At 42.2% G+C, this 19,133-nt stretch overlaps 1 protein-coding gene across 1 annotated transcript in view; it reads right to left on the minus strand.

Moving 5' to 3' along the window:
* Positions 1–2,362: 2,362 nt before the first annotated feature.
* Adarb2 (adenosine deaminase RNA specific B2 (inactive)) overlaps positions 2,363–19,133 on the minus strand; it is a 208,440-nt gene continuing 191,669 nt past the window's right edge. Inside the window, exons 9-10 of the mRNA XM_036188873.1 lie at positions 7,953–8,131; positions 2,363–5,057 (exon numbers count right to left, since the gene is read on the minus strand). Coding sequence (XP_036044766.1) covers positions 4,881–5,057; positions 7,953–8,131 — 356 coding nt within the window. The 3' untranslated portion in view covers positions 2,363–4,880. The remainder of the gene's footprint in view (positions 5,058–7,952; positions 8,132–19,133) is intronic.

Consider the following 19,133-nt stretch of genomic DNA (forward strand, 5'->3'; position numbering starts at 1 on the left):
TCATTTTGTTTCTATTCTCTTATTTCTCCATCATCACTTATCTGATTCAAACTTAGTGAAAGAAGTTTGAGAAGAGCTAATGATACCCTAGTGTTCCCAGAAATAGTTGTGTTTCCATGTTTAACTATAAGTCAGAACCACGGACAGAGCCAGGGCCCAACCCTTTCCAAGCCCTCCATAGAAGTACCCCAGTCCCCACTGAAACCTCCATGTCATCCCCAACATTATATCACTGCCCCCTCCACCCCCCCCCGCCCCAAGTAAGAGTTGATTCTTGGTGTTATAGCCTTTCCTGAGGCAGCACTTTGAATTCTCTGCTCCTTCATGAACTGCAACCATCCAAAGCTGGGGTAGTTCTTCAAAATGTTCAGTATAGGAGATTTCTTAGTCCTATACAAGACTGTTGATTCTGAAAACTGTCTTAGATAAGAGTGATGGAGAAACAAGTTTTGCTGAATGCTGATACTTTGGCTGGAAAAGATGATCACAGCAGTCAACTAGTAGTACATAAAAAGAAAGAAATTTTCTAAATTTCCTTTGGTTGCTATTAGAAAGTGATATTTACTATCTTTTGGGCCAATTAGGTCATTTTATTAGAATGGCTTTTTAAAAATTATCATAGAAGTTTCCCTAAATAAAAAAATGCCTATTATATTTAAATTTCAATTGTCTTTTTAAATTTATTAAACAAGATACTATAGACTCATCTTGAAATTTATAATCTAAAAATAGGATTTCATCAAAATACTGCCACTATTCTATTCTGGGCATTGATATACTATGTATTTACTATTTATGGCTCATCAAATATGGTAAACACTATACAAAAAGCATTTAAATTTATTGGTAAGAACTATCATGTGAAAAGGAAATTATATGGAAAAAATATGAGCTATGCATCTTTTGGAAAAGTAACTTAGCCTGACATTTGTGAGAGACAACTAGACATCACAAAATCAATAGTGGCATGATAGATATATACAGGTTCAAAGAGGATCACAGAAATCAAAAGGAAGCAATTGTCAGGGACTTGCAAATCTTTTCCTTGGCAAAATCAAAACCCAAAGAAATCCTAAATTCAATAACTTGATATTATACATTGTTGTGAAATCTTCTGCTGGAGGTGGATGAGCAGTGCTTCTGTGCTCTCGTGGACTTTACCATGGTCTCAGTCCTGCGGAAAGGTTCACAAATGAACAGACACTGGCTTTTAGACTGAGAACCAGGCAGGGAACCTCAAATTGCTTATCTCCCCAATAGGGGAGCAATGTGTTTTGGAGGCAGCTAAATATGATGCCAACTTCCTTCTATTTGGACTTTAGAAGTGAGACTCAATGGGTGTGAATACAGAAGACAGAAGATTTGAAAACAAAGGGTGTAAAGATCAAAGAGATACAGGGTAGTTTTGAGATAAATTATGTGGATAAGGAACAGCCAAGGTGGCTGAGATACCTGCCTGTCCTCTTTATAATCTACCCATATTCTTTTTGATTTGTTTGACTGTATTTGTTTTCAGGGTGACTAAAAGATAAATATGACCTATTTGTGTTTCATTTTTATAGAAACTTCAGATGGGGTGTTTTTAAGCCACTCCCAAGTCACTAACTTAATAGTTAAAACGCAGGGAATCCTAAGGTAGTGTTGGAATGTTTTGTGGATACCACGGTGAGAAAAACCCTCAGGCTTTTTCTACTTACTCTTTCAGGGTCTATTCCATGTTCACCAGATTCTGTGACTGGCTACTTCTGGAGTGCATGCGTTTTCTGTGGGTCAGGGGCAGCACATACATGTCCTGTATGGTGTAGGGGTGAAATCCTGATGTGGCTACCTGTCTACTCCAGATGAGAAATGTCACAGGCCTTTCATTCTTCCCTCTTAATGCCTCTTTGTTTTTTACTGTTTCTTGAAGATTCCATGATCTCTGCTTCTCAGTATGAGGCAGGTTTCACTTTGGATAAATAATTTCAGCAACTCTCTTTTCATTGAACAGAGTCAGGGACCGTCTGCTTCCTTCCTCTCATCTCTCTCTTATGTCACATTCACTCTGACAAGGATCTTGCAAGACATTCAACTATTAAAGAAAGAATTGTCTATGATGTCTCTTTGGAAAAGCCCCAGTGTCTTAAAATCACATTTGCAGAACAGAAATGTCTTCTCCTGCTCGCATATGTTGATCCTCTAGCTCTCCTATTGTCCTCTCTGGGAATAGCCTGTTGACTTAATTAGTGATTCTCAGGGCTGCAGAGTTGGCTCAGTGGTCAGGAGCATCTTCCAGAGGACCCACATAGGTGTCTCAAAATTGCCTATAACTCTAGCTGCAGCAGCTCTGACACCTTCCTCAGCCTCCCACAGGCACCTGCACACACATGTACATATGCACATACCCTCCACGCATACATAATTAAAGTAAATAAGAGAATCTCTATGTTAGTGCTAACAGGTAGAATGAATTCAATGAGTGGCTTTTTTTTTTTCTCAAGACATAGTCATGTTTAGGAAAGTTTGGGTTGTTTCTGGAAAAACAGTACCTTAGACACCATGAGTCCTAACCCTAGACCTGCAATTTATGCACATGATGGTGTTCACTGTTGGGTAAGCAACTGCTTTCTGTGTCTCTTGCATAGGCCATTGTGGCGGTATTTACTGAGGATACTTGAAAGGTGGCCAATTCTTCCTCTTTCCATCACATGATGGAAACATTTAAGACCCTGCAGTTAATGCCAATCTTTTTATAACTGCTAACACTGTTTGGATCACACTGATGTGAAGTGCTGTGCTTTCTCCATTCCACCCCTCAAAATACAAATGGTTTGAGGGAGGTCTTAGATTTCAGCCAGAAAGTAACTGTACCTAACAGTTGAAAGACAACACAGAAGCCACAACTCAGCTCTCAAGGTTTCTTGGGTCTCTAAGCTTCCTCCTAGTTATACGTCAAGTTATTGGAGATTACTACAAGTAATCTTTGTAGTAGCTCTTTGATCATAGCCTTTACACTGAATGAAGATTCCTTTTTCCTCAGGATTTATGAAAGATTAATATTAACCATTTATTTGCAAAAATATTTGCACATCTCTGAAAGTTTATCTTGAAAATGTTTTTACAATGGTGCTCATATTCTTTCCTCAAAGGACTTTAGTGATAAATGTGGTCTTATATTAAATCCAAGGACTTAATATCTCCACTTTTCTTTTTATTGCATCAGATAACTACATTTCAATGTATTTCATATTTACCTCCTTCTTGTGATATCTGCAATATATATTAGAATATATACATCATGATGTAATGGTTGAATTTGTATTGAGGATTGATAAGCTGGAATTCTAACCAGGAATCCGATATTCTAGAACTGGCTCCTCCTATACTTTTAAAAACAAAACAAAAAACCAATAATGTATTTCAGATGGAATTAAAAAGGGATTATTTATTTTTATTTTATGTGTATGATAGTTTGCCCACATGTATATAAGTGTACTGCATGGGTGCATGGAGCCCTCAGAGGCAAGAAGAGGGTGTTGTAACCACTGGAGCTGGAGTTATCGATGTTTGTAAGCTGCCATGTGGGTGCTGGGAAATGAACCAGAGTCCTCTCTAGGAGCACCAAGTACTCTTAGCTGAGCCATCTCTACAGCCCATTAGATGGGGGGTTTTTAAACAAAAAAAGATTATGCACATGTTAAATAGCTTGATGAATGTTGAAATGAGTTCCAAGTGGAAAAAATTAATTAAAGGAACATGGACTAATTAAAGGACTAAAAATATGTTAGTGACATGCCTCCCTTTGCCTGGGTCCTCTCCTCTTAGGGATCATGATATAGGCTAAATAATAAAAAGATTTATGTATAGCCATGAACCTTGATACCCATTCTATAAGTGGTATAACTCTGTTTCTTTAAATTTGGCAGCTATGGTAAGTCATCATTATTATTGTTATAATTATTATTATTGTATGCATGCAAGATGATGATTAAGGAACCTAAAATGATAGAGATTGAGTAGCTCCTCAAACCTAAAGATTTTGTTGAATGTTTTATGTGTATGCTTTCTTTATAATAAAAATTCAGAATTTGATCTAAGACTCAGTTTCATTACTTTATCTACTATTATTGGGTAGTAGTTAAGCATTCTGCAGTTCTCACTTCCATGGCTGTCATTATCTATGAAAAGCAATGAAAAGTGTGATCAAGTGAATCGGCTTAGGCTTGTTTGAAACATTCTACCATTGGGCAGTTTAAAAGCAGTTTCTTTGCATCACAGATCATGACTCTTTTGTGTCTTAGGTAGCTGTCCCTTTGTGTCAGATACATGGTTTTTTATTTACTTTAGTTGCTCCTCAACAGTGTCCATCTCAAGTCCTTCTCGAAAGAAGGTGGAAAGGCCTGAATGAATAATGAAGACAATATAGCATTCCTGTTGGGTTCTTTGGAGTTGGGGAACCCATGGCTTTTCTTTTCACCTGTGGCTTATCTTGAAGTCATATAAACTTGTGCTGGTGAGACTCAATCACACCACGAGAGAGGCCCATGGGGGGTGGGTGGAGCACAGAGGATGGTTCATGAGGCTGCACTTAAGTACCAATCTTGCCTCTAAGCTCCTCTTGCCTGAACAGATTGTTTCCTTTTGACCTCCAGTAAGGGATGGGGCTGATGCAATAGTGCTTCTACCTCTAGCTATGTGGACAGAGTTCTTGGAACTAACAACTCAGGGGGAAATAGCATGGCCACAACTCAAATCTCATCTCCCATCTGAACATGGACCCATGTGTTCCTGAACACCGAAGGAGGATAAATGTCAAGAACTGATGGGCACACTACACCATCACACAGCTGCCTTCTCTCCAGACATTCCACTCTGCTCCAATAGCAAAGGAGTCTAGCGACTTAGAGGCTTAGTAGAAACTGATCTTGCTCTGGTGGTTTTCTCACCCAGGTGCCAAGACCAGCTCTCTGAAAAGCCTTGAAGAGCTGCTGTTTAACAGACTGGTAGGTGTGAGCCCCCAGCTTGGCCTCACAGTACATGGACGGTGTGTCTCCATGGCCGGGGATCCGTGTGCTTAGCTGTGGAAAGAAGGAGGAAATGAGTTCAACCATTCACAGTAACATGAGTTTCACAAGCAAAATACCAGTTTGATTCCAACCCTTGGCATCTCCTTCTCCTTTGATTTAACAGTACAATGGCAGGGGCCAGAGGAGATGGCTCATTTGGGAAAATGACTGGCTCTCAAGCACGAGGACCTGAGTTCAGATCCCTAAAATCCATGTAAAAAGCTGCAGGTGTTGGTTCACATCTATAATCCCAGCACTGGTGAGGTGGAGACAGGCAGTTGCCTGTCTAGACATTTGGTGAGTTTCAAGTTCAGTGAGAGACTCTGTATCAGAAAATAAGGAGAAGCAATCAAGGAAGACACTTAACATAGACTTTTGGCCTCCAAGCTCATGTGCACATGTACCCTCTCTCCTGTATGTATGAACTCATACACACACTTGCACATTTAAAAAACAAAACAAAACAAAACTGGAAGAGTGGTTATCTGTGTTCTTTTGGAAAATTCTGTGAAAAACCCAATTGCTAAGGATACTTTGTTGCATCATAAGTGTAGATGATTAAAAAATTTATAACCTAGCAGATGACTCATCTCCTATTAAGAATTTAACACTGATTTCTTAGCTGAGAGTGATGACTCACACCTGTAAGATCCTCAGCACGTTCGAGGTTGAGTCAGGAGGACTGCTGTGTGTTCAAGGCCAGCCTGGGATATATAGGAAGACACCAATTCAAAATAAACAACCCTGCCCCTCCAAACTCAGCAAAGCCCAGAAAGAAACAAAACAGCACCAATAATAGAACCACTGCTTTCTATATTCTTCCTGAAGAAGGATTACCAGGGGAGGTTTGTGCACTAACAACACCATGGCAGGCAGGAGAGAAGAGGGGCTTTGAGTTATGTTGCTCGTTAACTAGAAAGGCAGTAAAAGTAGGATGTTGTCGGGCTTCTGAGTCATAGGAGATACAAGTTGGAGCAGTGTAAGGCAGGGAGAACCTATCCATCCATGTCTTCAGTCCCCCACCAGGAGGACAGAGAGCCAGAGAGGCAGAGGGCAGGCCTGTGGAAAGGTAGCTTCAGATAACACTACAGGGTCTTCCTGGAGGGTCTGTAGATCAATGTGTCCACTCTGCGGCCAATGCCACCATGATCATGTGAACAAGGAAAGGACCTACTTGTTCAGCAAGACAAGAAGAGCCTGTGCTTCTCCTCACCTTACAGCATCTTTGGAAGAAGTGAGATGTGGGAAAAGGGATCAGAGTAGGCATGAGAGAGGCAAAGAGTTCTAATCAGAACTGGAACATATGGTGCCATATACCCATATCTGCATGCTTGTGGCAGAGGCAGAAGGTGAGTGCCCAACTCTCAGATAACTATAGTTTTTAACATTCTCTGAGTAGGCAAAAATGCTTCAGTGTTTGTACATCTGCTATTCTACTACCCAACTCTATTATTGGGTGTGCACGTCATATGGGTGCACACATGTGTGCAGGTGCACATGGAGACCAGAGGCCAACCTCAGGAGTAATGTTCTTCAGAAGGTGCCAACTTTGTCCCCCACCCCTTCTCGAAGACAAGGTCTCTCACTGGCCTAGAGCTTGCTGATTAGGCTAGGCTGGCTGGCTGGACAGCTAGCCCCAGGAATCCATGTGTCTCTCCCTCCCCAGTTCTAGGACTAATAGGCTTGCTACCATGCTGGGTGTTTTCACATGGTCTCTGGGACTTTAACTCAAGTCCTGTGCTTGCATAGCAAGAGCTTCATTGATGTGGCTATGTCCCAATACAAAAAAATGAGCAAAATGCGTTTTCTTTATTAGTTTATTTTTATCTGTATTTTATTATAGTCTGCTATACTTTCAAAGTACGCAGAACTCTGCATTTCAGTTTTAACTCCTCAAATGCAGTTATTATCTATTTATTAATAGAAAACAGATTTTGAAACACTGCTGTAGTAGAAATGGGTGGTCTTCTGGATTGGAGAAAAACGCTAATTTTGACAGTCACCATCTTTGAAAATTAGTAGGAAATTACCTAACTTCTTTCCCTTCCTTTCTTCCTTCCTCTCTCTGTCTCTGTCTCTGTCTCTGTCTCTCTCGTGTGTGTGTGTGTGTGTGTGTGTGTGTGTGTGTGTGTGTGTGTGTGTGCATGCCGCAACGTGCATTTGGAGGTCAGAAGGCAACTTGCAGGAGTTAGTTCTCTTTTAACGTGTAGATCTTGAGGACTGAACTTTGATCCTCAAGCTTGGTAGCAAGTGCTCTTATCCACTAAGCCACCTTGCCAGCCCTTATATACTTCCTGAGGAGTAGTTTGTTTATATCTGAACTTGGAATACATTCTTTTTCTCTTTTTAATGTTTTAAAAAGAGATTTATTATATTATTTTATTTTATGTGTATGTGTGTGGGCCTGGGTACATATACTTGTACCATATGTGTGTAGTGCCTGCAGAAGCCAAAAGAGGGCATTGGATCCCCTGAAACTGGAGCTACAGACAGTTGTGTGTGGCCATGAGATTTCTGGAACTGAGCCCTGGTCTCTCCTAGAGGAGCAAGTATACTTAACCATGGAGTTTTCTCCCCAGTCCCTTTATGTACCTTACTTATGACATGCTACGTAAACCAATTGGCATAGGGTCTGGTGGCTTTTGCTGGTCCAACAATAAGCTCTTTTGTTGCTTGACTTCACAGAGACACACTCCCCAAGCTCTGAGGACCACATTTGGGTAGCAAAGCTGTTAAGTGCATGGAGGAAATTCCTGGGCAGTTAGAGAAAGGGGATCAGTTTGCATGTTCTTTCTCACAGTTACTGCAGATCAAATGATGTCGCATTTCCCTGGAGCTTTCCTCAGGGTTTTAACCAGAGCCCAGGCCCAGCTAGTTTTCTTCCCAGAAAGGACCGGTGCGACCTACCCTACCATGCAGCCGTGCCCACCGAGCAGAAAACACGTGCTTGCAGAGCCGGGATGAGCCCCCACAGCTCCTCTTCCCAGTTGTGGCGTTAATGATCTCCAGGTCAGCGCTGCCCACGATCCAGTTGGCACTGAAATGGGGAGACTTCCCCGGCTGCCGTGCCTCTGTGCTACTCACGCCTGTCAAGAGAGAAATAGGAGGCAGTCAAGCATTCATATTCTTCAGCTCAAACGGGGCTCCCGTAAGAGCAGATAATGGGAACTAAAGCTTGTGTTTGAGCTGGGATGAGACATTCACATAAATACTGTCTTGCTTTTCTTTTTTAAAACTTAGTCACGTTGAAGTCATGGTTTTACCTGTCTGACTGGAGGTTGGAAACCAAGTTCAACTCTGATGAGAGCCTTGTTTTGGAGTTTATTACTGGGACCTGCTGTTAACTTTTTAATTGGAAGGACTTTATGGGTAGATTTTTTTCCTCTTCTGTGAATGTCTGTTGAATGAATTAATGAGCAAGCAGAGCCATTTGAAAATTCTAGGAATGTGAGATTATTGGGCACCTACTGAAAACCCAAAACACAAGATTAGTAAACAATTCCTGAAAGATCCTTAGGCTTATGGTTTGGTTTATAAGGAAGAGACTTTGGATTTAATAAAGGAGCTTTGTATGTAGGAGAAGCAGTCAAACAATACAGTTTGTGAAGAGCATTGATAAGATTCAGTACAAAAATGAGAATATGAATCCCTTTATTGCAAAGTTACTAAGAATTTCCACCCAGCCTGGTGGTGCAGGCTGAGGCAGGAGGATCATATTATGTTCAAGGCTTGCCTGGGCTGTAAATTGAGTTCAAGAACAGCTGGAATAACTTAGTAAGATCTTGTTGCAAAATAAAAAAGAAACAAGAAGAGGCCTAGGGATACACAGCACCGAGAGGGTAGGGCACTTGCCTAGCATGTGCGAAACGCCAGTATCAATTCTCAGCACAGCAACATCATTTCTCGAGATGACAGTGTAGCGTTAAAACCAAAGGGATTTTTCTAAGCTGAGGTCCCCATGTGCCTGGGTGGGTTTTTTGACCCTTGAAGAATCTGGCTTCCAGAAGTGTCATGAAAACCCTCATGTTACAGTGCGCCTCTCCTCTCCTGTTGGACCCTGTACTCTGATGTTCAGGTAGGATGTGACCCTTACAGAGCAGAGTAGAGGGAGAAGGTCAAGACTTTCCACTCTGGGCAATATTCATTGCTCAGCCTGGGGTTTCATGCTTTCCACCTTACACTCTGAGCTCCAGCCTCACCTCCTGCCTGGCTATCTTGCAATGCTCCTCATTATGAATGAATGCCTGCCCTCCCTCCAAGGTACTCCCTCATACCAAGTACCTAACATAGGCAGAGTCTGCTGATTTCTTATTATTTGTCTCCCTGCTGCTTTTCTTGAAGGTTATGTTTGCTGACCCATGACCTCTGGGGAGGGATCACCTAAATAAAAACACAGTTTGGAGACATGTGGCCTGGATAATATAGCCCAATGGTTTCCACAGCAACCTCATGTATACGTCTTGCAGCAAAACGGGGCCTGCATAAGTCCTGGTCCAAAGACAGCCCAGATGGACCTCTCTCTCCTCTTGTCTAGTTTTACCATGTAAAGGTGAAACCTGTTACCTATCCAGCTCTGCGTGTCCACTTCTCTTTCCCTAGCCATGGACACTAGACAGATAGATAGACCCCCTAACAGACTTGTCCAAACTGTAGCCAGCTCCCTGGGCCAAGGACAACTATGAACGCAGCCCACCACAAACATCATTAACTTACTGTATTAATTACTTTTTTCATTGTTGTGACAAAATTCCTGACAATAAGCAATTGAAGGAAGGGAGACCCCCCCCCCTACAGTTGGAGGAAAAGCATTCCATCATGATGGGGAAGGGATGCAGTCAGTAGGAGTGGGAAGCTAGTTGGCCATATTGCCTCTACAGACAGAAAGTGGAAGAGGTGAGGTTGGGCTATACAATCTCAAGGCCTGACCCCCACTTCCCACTTCCTTCAGTCAGGCTGTACTTTTTAAAGGTTCCACAACCTTCCTAAACAGCCCCAGCAGGTGGGAACCAAACACTGAAACACATGTGTCTATGGGGGACATTTCACATTCAAACCACAACACTCAAAACATAAACTTCCTATTTGTTTTATTGTAACATGTGATTCTCCCACATGAATTTTGTAGATGAAAACATTGTGTCAAAATTTCAAAAGGATGGACATACCTGGGAGCTTTTCTTAGATCTGCCCATTTATCACATGCGTGTGTGGAGCCTACAGGGAGGCACCAGAGGCTTTTGCAAGAGCATTGAATTTAGTCCAGTGGGATGGCTGCTCAGGAGTCCCCAGGATGCACTACACTTACTAGAGAAGCCCACTCACTGGGAAGCAGTACAGGTGTAAATCACAGCTGGAAGAGCACACTGGGAGTTCGGGGGCCTATATTCAACTTCATGTAAGGGAGTAGTTCCCATCTCAGTGGAAGATCTGCTCAACTGTGAGTTACACAGTCATGGACTTCAGGATCCTCCTGTGTCCTCCACTCCACCTCTGATCTGCTTGGATAGAACTGAGGCACACTCTCTCAGCACATGGCCATTTAGCTTTGCCAGTTGCCACCTAAGCAACCCAAATATCAGACTGAAAGTCACCTTCTGACCTTCTGGTCATAGATGGGCAATGATGGCACATTCCATCCACGTCAGCTCTTTTCCCTAGAAATGATTCACTATTGTGGCTACCCACCCCTGAGAGCTGGGCAGGGGAGACAATCTGGTCCATTGGCAGCCATGGACTGTCCTACTGGGCAGGGACCATCTTGGCAGGAAGAGACAGCTGCTGAGGTCAGGGACGACTGGGTACAAAGAGATGTGATCACTGCTTTGGAATTGCGGGCAGCCAGGTTCAGCAGCCTGGCATCTCCTCCATCTCTGCAGGCTTTTCTCTTCCCCACTCTCTCTTCCTTTCTCCCGTCTGCCTGGTTTTTGTGCTGGGATTGACCACTGAAGCATGCACTTGGGGCCTTTCCAAAACCCTAAACTCTGAACTCAGAAGAAAGATTTTGAATGTCTGATGTCAATACATGACCTGCCTGCTACCTTGCAATTCACCCCCCACTCCTCCTGTCCTCTTCCTATTACTGCTTTCCTGGAGATATCATTGAGCTTTGCCATTGGCTCTCAGCAAGCAGACACCTGCCTTGGAGATGGCTCAGCTGTGGGCTGGCTGGGTATTGCTCTCAACACGCCCGACTCACCAGGGCCCAGACAGTCCAGGCAGGCAGCCGTGAGCATTCTTGTGTCTACATGTGGAGAATGCAGGGGAAGGAAGGAATGTGAGCGGGACAGTGGACAGAAGCCTCAGGCTGACAAACGTGTGGGGTTCAATGTGAAGACAAAACTTGGGACTTAGGAACCGGAGAGACTTGGTTTCCAGCCTGCCTTCGTTCTGGGGCCTTGGCACACATCATTAATTCCCTTCTTCTGCTCTCTGATGATGGCAACTTTATTTCACAAGGTTAAGTGGAGATGAAATGAGAGAGAAAGGAGCACTTTCTAAACATCAAGTGCTATGGTAATTGTTATTCGGAGGAAGATTTGAAGGTCACCTCTAGTTTACTCAGGCTCCTCCGAGCCACACACCAAGACATTCCCAGTTATAGGACAGAAAATACTTCTGGTTTAGTGATTAGTTACCCAATTGTTCCAGGAGTGGAGTAACTAATCAACAAGCAGAAGTCAGCATTATTTTTATATTAAACATACATTTTTTAGACATTTACACATTTGTCCAACATTAACTTTAATACCTCTGCTGGAGTTATCATTGTCTACTTATACTCTGAGCCTCTAGTTTAAGGATTATTTTTATCCTATTCTTTGCCTGCAAGAGCAAAAAACCTCTCCAAAGCAAACTGTGGGAATGGAAATCCAGCCTCTGATGTCATTAAATTTTTTTTTTCTTTTTCTACCACAAAGAAACACTGCTTAGAATGTTTACTAAGTGTTAGTACCAGAAGAACAATTTTTGACAATGCTGTAATTAATGATTGGGTTCTGATTATAGTAAAGGAGATGGAGCTGTGTGCCAGACTCACTTGAATGTAATGTGCAGATTCACTAATGTGCAATAAAACATGTGGTTACTGCCCAGAACACTCACATCCATCGGCGCCACAATCTTTTTCTGTAGGGCAAACACTGTAAGGATAGACAGCATGCGCAGTTGTCAGTGGACAGTGCTTGAGTGTTGTCTTGGGGTGAAGGAGAGTCTAGTGCCTTAGCCACTGGTCAGCACCAGGTTACCTCTTTCCATAGGAAGGCCCACGGTGGCATGGTGATGAAGGAGCTCTGAGCATGGCCTTCTGAGTCACCAGGAAAAGGCCGCTTTCCAGTGTCTTCCACTCTCATTTGCTTTGCATTTTCTTCTGTTTTGGGTGATTCTTTTCATTTTTCCATTGACCTTCTCCCTCCTCCTCCCCTCTCCTTGCCCCTGTGTCACCCCCTGCCGCATTCACATGTACAATCCCTCTGATGTGAACTGGGCTTTGAAGATACGTAAATAAGATAATTATGTGACACCTAGAATCTTGTGTTTTGGTTCTTAAAAAGACTTTTTGTTTGTTTGTTTGTTTTGGTTTTGGTTTTTCAAGACAGGGTTTCTCTGTGTAGTTTTGGTTGCTGTCTTGGATCTTGCTCTGTAGACCAGGCTGGCTTCAAACTCACAGAGATCCATCCACCTGGCTCTGCCTCTGCAGTGCTGGGATTAAAGGCATGTGCCACCACTGCCCAGCCGACATTTAGTTTCTATGAAAAACTTTTTACATGTAATCAAGAGCTCACTTACTGCAGTAGCAGATTTGGGGATTTAGACCAATACTCTGGGTACCTTTTTGGTATTCCTGGATATGGACACGAACAGAATCTTCTATACAACTTGTATCTTTTCTTTTTTGTTTCTCTCCTTCCTTCCCTTCAGCCTTTCCTTCATTTCTTCCTGTGTATGTGATGTGTGTGAGTGGTGTATGCGTTCGTGTTTATGTATGCAATGTGTATGGTGTGTGTGCACACACATAGGCCAGGGACAGGAGTCAGTGTCCTCCTTTACAGTCTATGACTTATTCCCTGGAGACATGGTCTCTCATTGAATCCAAAGCTTACTAATTTGGCTAGGCTGGCCAGCCAGTGTGCTCCCAGGAGCCAATGGTCTCTGTGGCCCAATGCTGGGGTTATAGGCATTGTATGGCCATGCCTAGTTTTTATGTAGGTGCTAGAGATTTGAACTCAGGTCCTCTTGCTTACATAGTAAGCCCTATTATTCACCGAGCCATCTTCTAGACCTGGGCTTTCTTCCATAGCTCATCCATTCACTCTACAGTAGATATCACGCCCCTTTCAGGACAAGGAAGATTAGTTTTAAAGGTGTTTAAAGACCATGGACCCTACTGCTTAGCTATATCAATAATAAGAGTTTTAGATTTTGCTGGATAAGATGATGGTGCATCCTCTAAGGCATGGAAAGGAAAGACTGATTTGTGCTTATTTTCTCTATGGTTAGGGGTGTAGTTATGAATATCATAAATTACAGAGACTGTTTTTCATGAGGCAACATGAAAAGATTTAACATTAAAATAGTCACTCGGTGCTCTGGGGATATAGCTGTAGAGTACTTGCCTAGCATATATTCTCAGCACTGCATCTGCATACAGGTAAGTGTGGTGGTACATGCATATAATCACTGCATGGGAAGAGTGGAGGCAGGAGGACCAGAAATTTAAGGCCATCTTCAGCTAGATAGGGAGTGGTAGCCAGTGTGAGCTACATGGGCCTCAGTCTAGAAAAATAATGAAACAAATAAAAACCAACCTCCAAGGACACAATAAAAAAGGCTACACTATATCTCGCCAAGATCCATTCCCATGAAGTTCTCAAAGTAATACATTAGCACATACCTAATATTCCAGAATACTAAACATGTACAATATTGCCAACTGTCCCCAGTATTAAGTTCCTCCTCAGGATTATTCTTCCAATGGCAGACACCAACAGATCAGAATCTTCTAGTTGACATGGGGCCCTAGTTTTAGTTAAGATTTTGGAAATGGATTTGGTATTTTGAAAAATAAGTATTATGTTGATTATAGTCCAAGAAAAAAAGAGTACCCCTGGTGAAGAATCTGTATTCAGAAACCGAGTACTGTGAGCAAATGACTGGGATTAAGTTGATGAAATCTGTGCTATGCTGGTTAGTTTTTGTCAACTGAACCCAAACCTAGACATGTCTGGGAAGAGGGAATCTTCACTGAGAAAATACCTCCATCAGATCAGCCTGTGGGCAAATCTGTAGGACATTTTCCTGATTAATGTTTGATGTGGAGGGCACAGCTCACTGGAGATGGTACCATCCATCCCTAGGCAGGTGGTCAAGTATGGTATACAAAAGCAGGTTGAGCAAGCCAAGGGGAGAAAGCCAGTAAACAGTGTTCTCCCATGGCCCTGCCTCAGTTCCCTCCTCCAGGTTCCCGCCTTAAGTTCCTGAACCCACTTACCTCAGTGATAGATTCTGACTTGAGGCTTGTAAGATAAAATAAAATCTTTTCCTCTCCAAGTTACTTTTGGTCATGGTATTTTACCACAACAACAGAAACTCTAACTAAGACACACTGTGTCATGTTTCTTATTTTGCAGACTACCTTGACCAAGGATTCTATGAACTTTCTCTGTAGCATCCAGAAACCAAAACAAATAAAAATAAAATTGACTGAATAGAAACCCTAAGAAAAATTTGCCTTTAATGAATTATTTTTTAATGAGGGAACAATAGTGCATAATTCAATGTGATTTCTAAAATTGTGAAAATTATACTTTAATAATGTAGTATTTTATTTAGTTTACTATAAAGTTAATTTTTTGAAACAATCAGATTTACTCTCTGGCCGTTCTGGAGGTCAGAATCTACAGTCAAGGAAAGCAGGGCAGTGCTTTCCTGAAGCTTTGTGGGAGGAGCCTTCCTCGACCTGTCTATCTTCTGGAATCTGCAAATATTCTTTGGTTTATGGTTGCATCACTTCAATCTCTTCTTATAATATCAAATGTACTTGCATGTGGAGGCTTCTGAAATAATTTATGTCATCATCTCCTCATTTCACGAACTTTAGTCAAAACTGCAATGGCCCCCTTTCCAAATATGACCTTTTACAGACACTCCACTTATGTGCCACTTCCTGGAGTAATCCCACACCCTGGGTGTCTCTTCATGGCCTTCTCAGAGCCACTTCTGGAAAACACCATCCTCCAGCATCATTTCCCAGGATTATCCCACACTCTGGCACCACCTGCTGGCAAAAGCCCAGATCTACAGATGAGAGAGTATGCTTCCTCCTCTCTGGGGCAATTTGTCTGCCCTTCCTTTTGCCTTCAGCAGTGCTAGTCCTGGTGATGGACTGTGTCTAGATACCTTAACAGTAGCTGGTCATTTCTCAGGTTTACAGAATAAACAGAGGAAACACACGTCAGAGTGGGTCTGTCTTAATGCAATAATAGGAGGCTCTTTGATTTGGAAACTTGAATAAAAGCCTAAGTAGAGTGAGGGGACGGGAGAAAGTGTGCCTGAAAGGTGATGCAATTTTATGAAAATACCAGAATCAACTAAAGCCTTCCCCTTAGTAATTGTTTATGAACAGTCATAGGTGGAAGTCCCTCCCCAACCTAAATAGTTCTGCCAAAGTCATCTTTAGCAGACAAATGCTAATGCAAGTTTGTCTGCTACTCAACGCAGAGATGTGCTGACATTTGTAATTGGTGAAGTTTTTGAACGGATCTATCTTATTCCAAAGCAGAGATGCATAGAAACTCAGCCAGTCTCTACCACCTTTGCCTCAGATATTCTGGAGGTTTGTGGGGGTAAGGGTCACACTCAATGCGGCTGTCTGCCTTGTCTTTTCAGTTCACACAATTGTGTTAACAAGGTAGGCTCAGAAATAGGCCAAGGTCAAATGTCACGTCTATGACTTCCTAGTGGTGTGAACTCTGATAAGTTAATTAACCTGCTACTGCTTTTCCTCTCATGAGAACTTGATTATTACAACAGGGTGATTCCGACCACTGCTCTTAGTTCTCTCTTCATCGAAGAGTGAAGACAGACTAGGCGTGAAAATTAGCTTTGTGATGGCTCAAATCTATATAAAGATGCCTTACTTCAAAGGAATCCTTATTTATTTTTTTAAAAAAGGCATTATATAAGTGAGACATTACAGCATGTCTTTAAATAGCTGGTGAGCCTACTATATTTAAAATGTAATTCAGTCTCCCCAAATTAAATTTACACAGGACCTTTCAGGGATGTAATTTTTATATGAAGTGAGGCGAGTCTATAATACAGGGGAGCATTACATTTAATTTTGCAAAATGAATGGAGTAGCATGCTTCCAGGCATGCATGGAATCATAAAGTTGCAGGGATAGAATGGGCCTCTTGAATTTAATATTTAATATACTGCCAGATATCCTGTGTACCCTGTGTAATCTCTCTCTCTCCCTTCCTCTCTCCCTTCCTCTCTCCCTTCCTCTCTCATTCTCTCTCTCCGTTTCTCTCTCTCCTCTCTCTCTCTCTCTCTCTCTCTCTCTCTCTCTCTCTCTCTCTCTCTCACACACACACACACACACACACACACACACACTTCTAATGGAAACAGAATTGGTGGAGTTATCATATTAATGTCATTTTATTTATTCTCATTAACATGAACACCATCATAATTGCCAGTAATTTTATAGCTACCCTCTTGTCTTAATAGAGCATATTCAGTGGGAAATATATGACGTGTGCTGTGGAGCCCGCAGAGTATGGTGGGACTGAGGGTGGGCAATTGGTATGTTGTGTGGTGAGGTTGTCTTAACAAGTTCTCAGTGTATGTAAAGAGTAAACCAAGGAGCCTGGGGAGATAAAGCATTTTGCTGGGCAAGCATGAGGACCCGAGTTTGAACCTATGCAGGATCCACAGAACCTATGTAGAAGCTTGGCATGGCTATGAGGCCTGGCTTCTTCTGTATTAGTTTGAGATAGACCTCAGGTCCTCTTGCTTGTGTGGCATGCACTTACAAGGCTGTCTCCCAAGGCTGGGATGACTTAAGGTATCTTATGGTCTGCCCTGTCCCCTATTTACCCTATAGACACTTTGAAGCCCCTGAAGAAAAGATTGTTGTGACCTAGTCTCAGAATTGGAACCAGTCATTTTAAACAAAATCAAGTCAGAGTTAGTTTCTCAAACATTGGACGATGACACCAAGCCAACAACAGTGTTTCTCAAAAAGTGCCTTTGTCTCCCATTTGCTTTTCCCTAGACTGTGCCCAGCAACCAGCCTGTTCCTTGCAACTCCCTCAGACACCTTTCTCCCATTTTCCTCTTCCTCCTCCCTGTTCCCATCCTTCATTCCTCTAGATCATACCTCTATGCAGCCATCACCATAGGATTGTGTCTGGTACTTATAAGTAAGTAGTTCCTATTTGTTGAATGATATGGTCAGCACCTCCCAACTTCAACGTAAGATTGAGTGAGTAAATAAACACCTGAATGATGTGAATAAACTTGTTGAATTGTATTGGCAATGGAAATATTTTCCTTGGACTAGTGACAATGAGACAGAATATCCTGACCATTTTTTTTTTTCTTGAGACTGAGTCTCACTCTGCAGTCCGTGCTGTTCTCAAACTTGTGGTCCTTCAGCTTCAGTCTCTGAAGGGTAGAATCACAGATGTGTGCCATTATGCTTTATTTTTTAAATGTACTTTAGTTATGTGTGTGGGTGTCTATGTGGGCTTATATGCACATGTGTGAGGGTGCTGGAGGACGCTTGGAGTTGGATGCCTGAAGGTAGGGTTGGGAGTTGGGTGCCAGGAGCCAACTCTGGCCCTCTGGAAACAAGTGTTCTTAACCTTGGGGCCATGTCTCCATTCCCCATTACTCCCCCCCAAAAATAGACAAAACAACCAAACCTGTTTAGTTTAACAGGATCTCTGATCCAAAAAGAAATGTCAAAAGAAAATCTAGGATACAGCCACACGGATACCTATCCCCACAAACTCAGTTAACCTAAAAGAAAATAAAAATGAGCAAAGAGCTTGCCAGCAGAGAAAGTTCCCTTTGCTTCTGGAAGATGTTTCTATATCCTATTCCAAATTCTCTTCCTCTTGTGGCCACTCAGTACTTTAGGATAGCAGTTTTCCTTGCTCTGCCACTGTGCCTTGATTTTTATTTTCCATGTCCCTCACCCCTCTTTGGAGACAGAGTTAAATTATGAAGACCTGGCTCGCCTAGAACTTGATATGTAGACTTCCAAAGCACAGAAAGATAAACTAGGTGGGGAATCTATACCTGAGCTCTCTGCTCCCTGACTATTGGACACAAAGCTTGGACAAGGACTTTCTTCAAAATTGAAGTTTGAGATCCACTCATTGCCAAATGAGGGGGAGTGCTGGCAGTTGTTATGCTCATTGTATAGATGATGCCCAATGGGGGGGTATCAGAAAAGGATTACCTGGAGCCCTCTTGAGGCATGGGAGGACTCAAACCAACTTCTGATGTTGTCTAGTTCCAGGTGTAGGTCTAGGTCAAGTGTGAGGCCTGTATACCTCCAATACTTAAAAATAACAGCACAGAGATCTACACAAAACATTTATGGAAGTTTGTCAATTACCACATCATATGCCCAAATTTCATGTAATATAAAATGATGCTACAAATGAATATCTAGATGAAAGAAAGTATTTGCTCCCACAACATTTGATTTATTTTGCAAAATACTACTTATTATCACTAATCTCATAAACTTCCCTTGAATTAGAGAGGATCAGCACTCCATATAGGATTATGAAACACAGTGTATACTCACACCAAAGTAGGAACATGAATGCCTCCAGAACAGGTATCCAGAGTATGAAAAGCATATAGAATTGGTCAAAACTTAGCCTATAGTTGATGAAGGTTTTAATGCGTATCAAACTTCTGACTAAGTTGTCAGGAAACATATGTTTGCTATTAATTTTTTTTTTACTGCTTCAGGACAACCAGTACTAGGAAGAAAGAGAAGCAATGCCCTCTGTTTCTATTGGAAATGCAGCAGTGTTCATCACATCAAACTAGGAAAGTGGT

Source organism: Onychomys torridus, chromosome 5, assembly GCF_903995425.1.
Source record: "Onychomys torridus chromosome 5, mOncTor1.1, whole genome shotgun sequence".
Lineage (NCBI taxonomy): Eukaryota > Metazoa > Chordata > Mammalia > Rodentia > Cricetidae > Onychomys > Onychomys torridus.